Source organism: Berghia stephanieae, chromosome 10, assembly GCF_034508935.2.
Source record: "Berghia stephanieae isolate SIO BIC M18660-M18661 chromosome 10, UCSD_Bste_1.3, whole genome shotgun sequence".
Lineage (NCBI taxonomy): Eukaryota > Metazoa > Mollusca > Gastropoda > Nudibranchia > Aeolidiidae > Berghia > Berghia stephanieae.
Genome location: NC_088369.1, coordinates 41,111,322 through 41,121,321, shown reverse-complemented (window position 1 = coordinate 41,121,321; position 10,000 = coordinate 41,111,322). Strand labels below are relative to the sequence as shown.

At 39.9% G+C, this 10,000-nt stretch overlaps 1 protein-coding gene across 1 annotated transcript in view; it reads right to left on the bottom strand.

The window, feature by feature from the left end:
• The window catches only part of LOC144981137 (stimulated by retinoic acid gene 6 protein-like), a 40,654-nt gene that overhangs the window by 17,337 nt on the left and 13,317 nt on the right, over positions 1–10,000 (bottom strand). The window contains exons 5-9 of the mRNA XM_078929283.1: positions 8,207–8,340; positions 5,709–5,872; positions 5,016–5,230; positions 1,907–1,986; positions 803–864 (exon numbers count right to left, since the gene is read on the bottom strand). Of these exons, the coding sequence (XP_078785409.1) occupies positions 803–864; positions 1,907–1,986; positions 5,016–5,230; positions 5,709–5,872; positions 8,207–8,340 (655 nt within the window). The remainder of the gene's footprint in view (positions 1–802; positions 865–1,906; positions 1,987–5,015; positions 5,231–5,708; positions 5,873–8,206; positions 8,341–10,000) is intronic.

Sequence of the window (10,000 nt, the reverse complement as noted above, 5' to 3'; positions counted from 1 at the left end):
GGATAGAGACAACGCTGTTAACGGCCAGATACTCATTTTACTCCTGAGTACGGTGAGAGAATGAGAGTAAAGAGCCTTCTTCAAGGACTCAACTATGCCCTGAGCGAGGCTCGAACCCAGGACCTTCCGATCCGAAAGTGAGTGTCATACCACTAGACCACATAGCCGCACGCAATACGCTTCAACAGTCGTAACATCACTTCCCTCGTAATGACGCATGGTAACTTAGTAAATGGCTCTAAACTATCGGAACAATGGCAGACGCTCTTATGAAATATTTCTCCGACGAGTATAAAAGCATAACCAGAGGAGAAAAAAAAAACATTATAAATCTGATCATGTTTTGACTTTTACACATTCTGATCACTAGACATATGAAAAGTTCTCGCCAGCATGAAGAATAAATAGTACAGATTTTCTTTGTTTAGAACCACGATACCCGCCGTTGCTGGACGACGTGACATCAGACTATTGTATCCAATTGGATTCAGTAGTCTGATGTCACGCCGCCCGGCAACGGCGGCCATCTTGGTTCTAAACAAAGAAAATCATTAATTTTTATTCTTCATTCTGGCTAGAACTTTTCATATGCCTTGTGATCAGAATGTGTAAAAGTCAAAACATGATCAAATTGATGGGTTTTTTTCCTCTGGATACGGTTTTATGCTCGCCGGAGAAATATTTCAGACGGCGTCCGCTATTGTTCCGAACGTTTAGAGCCAGTGTTACTAAGTTACCATGCGTCATTAGGAAGGAAGTGACGTTACGACTGTTGAAGCGTATTAAGACATAGAGAACTCACCACATAGACGACGATTCCAGCAGTGACCATGACTGACAACAACCTGGAAGGAAATCGGAAACCTGTGGAAATTGTAAACATAGGTAGAATGAAGATGACGCCATTCGGGTCTTTGTTATTGATTTTTTGTCATCCACGTTGATGAGTAATTCATTCTCACTTAACTGTATTATCCAAACTATGAAAGTTCAAGGTTACACATAGTTTTGTGCGTTGGGCCGTTTATAGATAGAATGAAGTTGACGTCACCTGAGTCTTTGTTATTGTTTTTTTTTGCCATCCACGTTTATGAGTAATTCTCACTAAACTGTATTAACCAGACTATAAACGTTCATGGTTACACACAGTTTTGTGTGTTGTTCCGTTATACTTCGGATGGCAATGTTGTGAATCTCTTAGCCAAGCGCATACTATCTATACTACTTCCGGATGGCAATGTTGTGAGCTTCTTAGCCAAGCGCATACTATCTATAATACGTTGTATCATGTCATGTTTTCGCTATTCTTCTCCCTGTTTTTTTCCTCCTCCACCTCATTTCGCATCCCCTTCTTAATCACATTCTTCCTACTCCTACTCCTACTCCTCTTCCTCTTCTTCTTCTACTTCTTCTTCTTTAAAGCACATACAAGGACATTACACACACGCATGTGCCCAGGCTCTCTCTCTCTATCTCTCTCACACACACACACGAACACACACACAGACACACACATAGAGAGAGAGAAAGAGAGCACAACAAGGACATTATACTACACACACGCATGTGCGTGCGCGCGCGCACACATACACACATAGAGAGAGAGAGAGACACAGAGAGAGAGAGAGAGAGAGAGCGGGAAAGAGAGGTGAGAGAAAGTGGGGGGGGGGAGGCAAGAGACAGAGAGAGGGAAAGAGAGAGGGTAGAGAGATAGAAAGAGAGAGAGAAAGAGAGAGAGAGAGAGAGAGAGAGAGAGAGAGAGAGAGAGAGAGAGAGAGAGAGAAGAGAAAGAAAGAAAGAAAGAAAAAGAGAGAGAGAGAGAGCGAGAGAGAGAGAAAGAGAGAGAGAGAGAGAGAGAGAGAGAGAGAGAGAGAGAGAGAGAGAGGCTACATTATGGATTACGTACCGCTTTCTTTCCGATAGATCCAGTTCTGTATAAAACCCAGGATGGTGGCCTTCAGATTGTTGACGAAACCTTGAGGAGGGCTGAAAGAGGGAGGAAAAAAGTCCTTAACTCACTCAATCCTAGAGATTTTTGCAACTTTTAGATGTACAATTGCAAGGACTTGAGGAAAAAGTAAGACAAGGGGGAATGGTTCAAATAGAGAAAGATGTAATACCGAAGAGATCACTATCAGTGTACTTAGTTTGAGATTACCTAAAAGTCTCATCCAGACAACAAAGCCCCACTAAGAGGAACACACTCAAATGTTTACAAATCATATGTTAAAAATATTTTTAAAAATAACAGTACAGAGCAGAGAGATGATTTACAAGGAAATAAATATCATCTCCCAAAACTATAGCTATACATTCGACTGCTTCCCTCTAAGTAATTTCATTCCAAGACAAAGACAGAAAGCAATTGGAAAACAGGTACAGGAGGATAGAAGACACAAAAACCTACCCACAATGGGAGTAACACTGTTTTGAAGCTATGGATTACAAATGCGATTTTCTAGCAGAAGTAGTTGAAGTTAATTCAACCGTGGCCGTCGTTAACTCATGGCCTGACACTAACCGTGGCCTTCGTAAAGTTATGGCCTGATACTGACCAAAAAATGACGTCAAAATGCCAGTCTTTTGCTACAAAAGAAAACAAATCGTGAGTTGAATTCAATATTTCAACCAATGAAATGACTTGTTTCCATGAGCTCTACTAACGACAACTCACTAATGACGTCAAACTGTCAGTCCTTTTGGATTTCAGTATCAGGCTATAACATAACGATGGCTACGCACTAACCCCAAAAGACGTCAAAAAACAGACCTTTGGCCACAAAAGAAAACAAATCGTGAGTTGTATTCAACAGTTTAACCAATGGGTTCACTTGTTTCCTGACCACTATTAAAGACAGCTCACTAGGCGGTCCACAAACCTAAAAATGACGTCAAAATATGGGGTCTTAGTAGGTTTTAGTGTCAGGCTATAAGTTAAGGATGGCTACGGTTTTAGTGTCAGGCTATAAGTTAACGATGGCTACGGTTTTAGTGTCAGGATATAAGTTAACGAACGATGGCTACGGTTTTAGTGTCAGGATATAAGTTAACGAACGATGGCTACGGTTTTAGTGTCAGGCTATAAGTTAACGAACGATGGCTACGGTTTTAGTGTCAGGCTATAAGTTAACGAACGATGGCTACGGTTTTAGTGTCAGGCTATAAGTTAACGATGGCTACGGTTTTAGTGTCAGGCTATAAGTTAACGAACGATGGCTACGATTCAACGAATGTCATTTATTCCTTCGACCTTCAAGCACCAACATTTGCATTTTATCCACTAAAAGTGAGTGGAGCAGGCACTTATGTTGGTAACAACAAGATATGAAGTGAGTAGAAAAGTGCCAGAAGACAATAGAGAATAAAAATTTTTTTTCGCGGCGGTGGTGGGGTTTGAACCTGCGACCTTATTGGTACGACAACTCCGCCTGGCAGGTGAGAGCGTGGCTCTACCGTGTGAGCTATCCACGAACACAAAAATATTCGTTTCAAACCCAAAGTCATTTCTAGATCCCTCTCTCACCCACTTCTTGAGATCGCCGATTCGTTCACCACCATCGCGAAGTAATTTTGACCAGCAGTTAAGCTTAATAGCCAACATTCTCATCACAAACATATAACATAGAAACGATTGAGACATTGAGTATGCTCCGGTGTATGGGGTGAATTTTTAATTCAGAAAAGTGAGTGGAGCAGGCACTTATGTTGGTAACAACAAGATATGAAGTGAGTAGAAAAGTGCCAGAAGACAATAGAGAATAAAAATTTTTTTCCGCGGCGGTGGTGGGGTTTGAACCTGCGACCTTATTGGTACGACAACTCCGCCTGGCAGGTGAGAGCGTGGCTCTACCGTGTGAGCTATCCACGAACACAAAAATATTCGTTTCAAACCCAAAGTCATTTCTAGATCCCTCTCTCACCCACTTCTTGAGATCGCCGATTCGTTCACCACCATCGCGAAGTAATTTTGACCAGCAGTTAAGCTTAATAGCCAACATTCTCATCACAAACATATAACATAGAAACGATTGAGACATTGAGTATGCTCCGGTGTATGGGGTGAATTTTTAATTCAGAAAAGTGAGTGGAGCAGGCACTTATGTTATATAAAAATTTTTATTCTCTATTGTCTTCTGGCACTTTTCTATTCACTTCATATCTTGTTGTTACCAACATAAGTGCCTGCTCCACTCACTTTTCTGAATTAAAAATTCACCCCATACACCGGAGCATACTCAATGTCTCAATCGTTTCTATGTTATATGTTTGTGATGAGAATGTTGGCTATTAAGCTTAACTGCTGGTCAAAATTACTTCGCGATGGTGGTGAACGAATCGGCGATCTCAAGAAGTGGGTGAGAGAGGGATCTAGAAATGACTTTGGGTTTGAAACGAATATTTTTGTGTTCGTGGATAGCTCACACGGTAGAGCCACGCTCTCACCTGCCAGGCGGAGTTGTCGTACCAATAAGGTCGCAGGTTCAAACCCCACCACCGCCGCGAAAAAAAATTTTTATTCTCTATTGTCTTCTGGCACTTTTCTACTCACTTCATATCTTGTCATTTTATCCACTACAACATAGCGAAAGGGAGGCCATCCGAAAGCTCTTCGTGCTAAGGGAAACAACTCAAATATTCCCTCAACTAAACCTAAGAAGAAAAAAACATAAAACCGAGTACCTTTAACTGACCTTAATAGAAAAAAAAACAAACACCCAAGCACTTTTACTAAGACTTATAACTAACCCTAATAGAAAAAAAAAAATCCTCCGTCCTCGAGCTAACCCTAATAGAAAATAACAAACATAGGACTGCTTTCAAAACAAAATGGCGACGGAAAACCAAAACAATGGTCGTATTTGAAAGTTCAAACTTTCACAAATCTATCAAGGTTTGTTCTAGAAATTTAAAATGCATTACAGATGATCCACGGTGAAAATACAAATTGAAAGAAATGCTAGCAAGAAGAACTTTCGGAAGGCCTCCATAGCGAAAAGCTTAATGACAAAACTCACTCCTTAATTTTTGGCTTCTTCAACAATTTCCTGACGTGTTTTCCCTGGTAGGAGTTCCTGACCTCCTCCATAGTCATCATATCCTGTGTCTCTACGGGGTTCACGTAGACACCGCCCCGGCATGCCATGATGAACCGTATGGGCAGACTGATGCTGAGGTAGCAATGGCAAATCAGGCTGGGAATATTGCGGACCACGATGATCAACCTACCTGTCTGTGAAATGATAATGATGGTAATGATTTATTATGATTATGATAATGATGGTGATGATGATGATAAAGATGATGATGATGATAAGTACTACTATTACTACCTCTTCCACTAAAACAACTTTTACAACAACTACTGCTGCTTCTACTACTACTACTACTACTACTACTACTACTACTACTACTACTACTACTACTACTACTACTACTACTACTACTACTACTACTACTACTACTACTACTACTACTACTACTACTACTACTACTACTACTACTACTACTACTACTACTACTACTACTACTACATACTACTACTTCTACAAATACCACTACTACTTCTACAAATACTACTACTACTACTACTAACTACTACTACTACTACTACTACTACTACTAACTACTACTACTACACTACTACTACTACTACTACTACTAACTACTACTACTACTACTACTACTACTACTACTACTACCCCACCTACCTCATTGTAATCACATTCCCAGACAGAGTAGATGTCAACTGCCGTGAAGGTCCACACAAGAAGCATACCAAGCCCGTAGGACAAGGCTGTGCCCAGGGCCAGAGAGGAGAAGATAGGAAAGAACACCATTCCATATATTAACATGGACAAGATGGCAATCAGGGCTGAAATGAAAAGAAAGAGAAAAAATAGAGCATTTATATAGAGCAATATCAATTAAACGTGCTCAAAGCGCTTTACAAGGAGTCCTGGCTAACAGCAACACTTGATAGGTAGGACGGGACATGACGCCTGTTAGGCGATATTACAATTTTTTCGGACAGAAACAACGCTGTTAAGGCCAAGTACTCATTTTACACATGAGTACGGTGAGAGAAAGTGAGTAAAGAGCCTTTTCCAAGGGCTCAACTATGAGCCGAGCGAGGCTCGAACCCAGGACCCCCCCGCTCCAAAAGCGAGTGTCATACCACTAGACCATATAGACGCAAAAGAGAAAAACTAACATTTAAAGATAGCAGTGCTACAGGTTCCCCATGCGCTATGCGCTTCGCGTGGCCGTTAGGGCCATGGAGCCGATGTTTATCCATATTTCTGTGATTTTAAACGTACAGTAACAATAGGATTCAATAGTCTGACGTCCGCCCAGCAACCAGCAGCTTGGTTCTAAACAAAGAAGATCGGTCTAGAACTTTTTCACATGTCATGTGATCAGAATGTATTAAAGTCAAAACATGATCAGATTTATACTGGGTTTTTTTTCTCCTCTGGGTACAATTTCATGCTCGTCGTTGAAGAATTTCATAAGGGCGTCCGCCATTGTTCTGATAGTTTAGAATCAGTTACTAAGTTACTATGCGTCATTACGAGGGAAGTGACGTCACGACTGTTGTTGATCCCTATTGCCATGTTCACGTTGAATCGAACGCGAGTCTATCTCAAAGTACTTTTCGCAGGCTCGGCTTCATAATTTCGTTCATTTTCCCAGTAGGCCAGTGTGGAATCAAAATCCCATGTTATAAAATATACCAAAATGTCGCCTTTTGTCATTCTTTCTACTTTAACAGTCTTACAATACCCTTCATTGCCTATAGATAGTATGCGCTTTGCTAAGAAGCTCATAACATTGCCATCCGGAAGTATAACGGACCAACACACAAAACTGTGTGTATCCATGAACGTTTATAGTCAGGTTAATACAGTTCAGTGAGCATTACTTATAAACGAGGATGGCAAAAAACAATAACAAAGACCTGAGTGACGTCAACTTCGAACTATCTATAGATAGTAGATGATCTGTCTATCTATGTAACTATCTATCTATAGATCTATCTATCTGTCTATCTATCTATATATCTATCTATCTATCTATCTATCTATCTATCTATCTATCTATCTATCTATCTATCCATCAAACTCAAAACTCTTCAATATATGTATCTTTCTATTAATCTATCTAATTAGATATATGTCTATCAACCTATCTATCTTGTTCTATCTGTATGTAACTCACTCTCTCTCTCTATCTCTCTCTCTCTCTCTCTCTCTCTTTCTTTCTTTCTTTCTCTCTCTCTCTCTCTCTCTCTTTCTTTCTTTCTTTCTTTCTCTCCATCTCTCTCTCTCTCTCTATCTCTCTTTCTCTCTCTCTTTCTTTCTTTCTCTCTCTCTTTCTCTTTCTCTCTTTCTCTCTCCCCCCCCCTCTCTCTCTCTCTCGCTCCCTCTCTCTCTCTCTCTCTCTCTCTCTCTCTCTCTCTCTCTCTCTCTCCTCAATTCACTCTTACCTTAAGTAAATATATAGCATTTGGCATACGCATGCACTTCGCCTTCTAACAAACAGCATACCTAAATACGTTTATGCAAACTAAAGAGCAATGAGCAAAGAAAACTGCGCTGGGCCTATTATTTGAAATCAAAAGGGCAGCGAGAAGGAGGGCCTTTTGGAAGATTTAGCTCAACATGACTCGGCAACTTTACTGTCCTACAAAGATTTAGATCTGAAAAAAACACTGTGGATGAAACACTGCCAGGCAAAGCAGAAAGACATTTACAAGAATTTTTTTTTAAAGCAACAAAAAAAAAAAAAAAAAATAAACAAAATAAAATTTAAAAAAAAAAAATTCCCTAAAAATCAGCCTGTGAATATATTAAAGGCTCCATACACGCTCAGTTTTCATCCAGGGACGATCGCGGAACAGGCAAATTGGCATTAAATAGTCTCATCTTTAAAAAAAACAGAGAAAGAAAAAAGAAAAACGATAGCACTTATGGGCCTAGTTCAACATTGTTGCTATGGACAATATTTTGTGTTATTTTTTTAGATTTCCATTACAACAATGAGCCCATAAGGAATTGGGTGATCAGACCTGCAAATAAGTGCACGTCGATGTGAATGAAACAGTGCCGAATAAAGCAGAAAGAAAAATACAAGAAAAAAACTACCACAGCAACAACAACAACAACAACAACAACAACAACAACAACAACAACAACAACAACGTTACTTTTCAGAGCAATCGGTCCATCGTAGTCCACGGCAAATTTCTGATCCAATAGAATCTGATAGACGAGCAAGGCAGTCGAACCAAAGGCAGCTGCGTAGGACAGGCGGGACGTTCTTGTAAGAGAATCCATGGGGCTGAAATAGAGACGGCACAGGTCAAGAAATTTGTAAAATTATGTGGCCAATCTTCTCAAGACGGTGATAATATCAAAGTGACAAATGAGGGGGCAGACACTGGTGTAAGATACAGATCTGAAACTGTATGAAGAGTACAGGGGAAAAAGCACAGATGTCCATTTTTTGAAATTTTTGTGACTGCTCTCTTTGAGTGATATCATGGCATTAACTATAAACTTTCCCTTTATAAATAGAAACTAGATACAACCATAACTCTTTAATGGTTGTATTTCTTTTATTCGATATTATTTCTGTAGAGGGGAAATTTAGACGCCTAACATCACTCAAGGGGGCAGTCACGAACATTTAAAAAACTGGACATCTGTGGTTTTTCCCCTGAACTCTTCGTATGTAAAGAACAGTGCCAAAACATCCAAAAATATCAGCCTTCTTCATGCAAAGATTTAAAGAATTAACAGTTGGTTGTTTCCTGATGATTCTGGGAATTATTAAGAAATTGAACTTTTGTATATTATAGCGCTATATCTACTAAAACGTGGTCAAAGCACTTTAAAATGGGTCCCTGGCCAACAGCAATACAGCATTTAAGACGGGGCCTTTTCCAAGGACTCAACTATGCGCCGAGCGAGGCTCGAAACCAGGACCTTCCGATTTGAAAGCGAGTGTCATACCACAAGACCACATAGCCGCACAATAGTATTCCATATAACTAGAGGTGCCTAAATGAGTCAATAAAATGGATATAAAGATAAAAGGAGTAAATCTGACACATGAATGAACAACACCAAACAAGCGACGTTTCGGCCTTTGTCAAATCTAATATAAATATATATGTATTCTGGGTTTACTTGAAAAAGGCCAAGGGCCGAAACGTCGTTTGTTTTGTGTGTTGTACATTCACGAGTCAGATTTACTCCCTTTATCTTTATCTCCATAGTATTCCATACAAGGGGTCCCATGACAGAAAAGGTTTAAATTTTATGTTAAAAAGAAACTATAAGATTCGTTTTATCAGATGCCGATCTCTGTAGTCTAGGGTTAAGCTATGAGCTTTTATATAGGGCTATCCACTAAACGTGCTCAAAGCGCTTTACAAGGGGTCCCTGGCCAACAGCAACATTTAACAGGACAAGACATGACGCCTGTATGGCGATATTATAATTTTTTCGGACAAAGGCAACGCTGTTGACGGCCAGGTACTCATTTTACACCTGAGTACGGTGAGAGAATGTGAGTAAAGAGCCTTTACCAAGGACTCAATTATGCGCCGAGCGAGGCTCGAACCCAGGACCTTCCGATCCGAAAGCGAGTGTCATACCACAAGACCACATAGCCGCACGTAATGCAATGTTTTTTTGTTTTGTTTTTTTAAAAAGTAGATAGGGGCTTGCTTCATCATTAAGACATTTAAAGCAAATCATGGTGATTTGTAGGTTTTGATTGGTAGCCAGTACAGGTCGTAGAGAATTGGGAGGGAATTGGTCATACGTGTTTTTCTTAAGATAAAGATCTGAACAAGTAAAGGGTGTATGAAAGGTGACAGACAAAGCAAGAAAGTAAATAGAAGAAAAAAAAAACCATCCCAAAAAATCAGTCGACCTCATCAATAAGAAAATGCCTAGGATAAAAATTTCTGGAAAAGATGAGTCTTTAGATT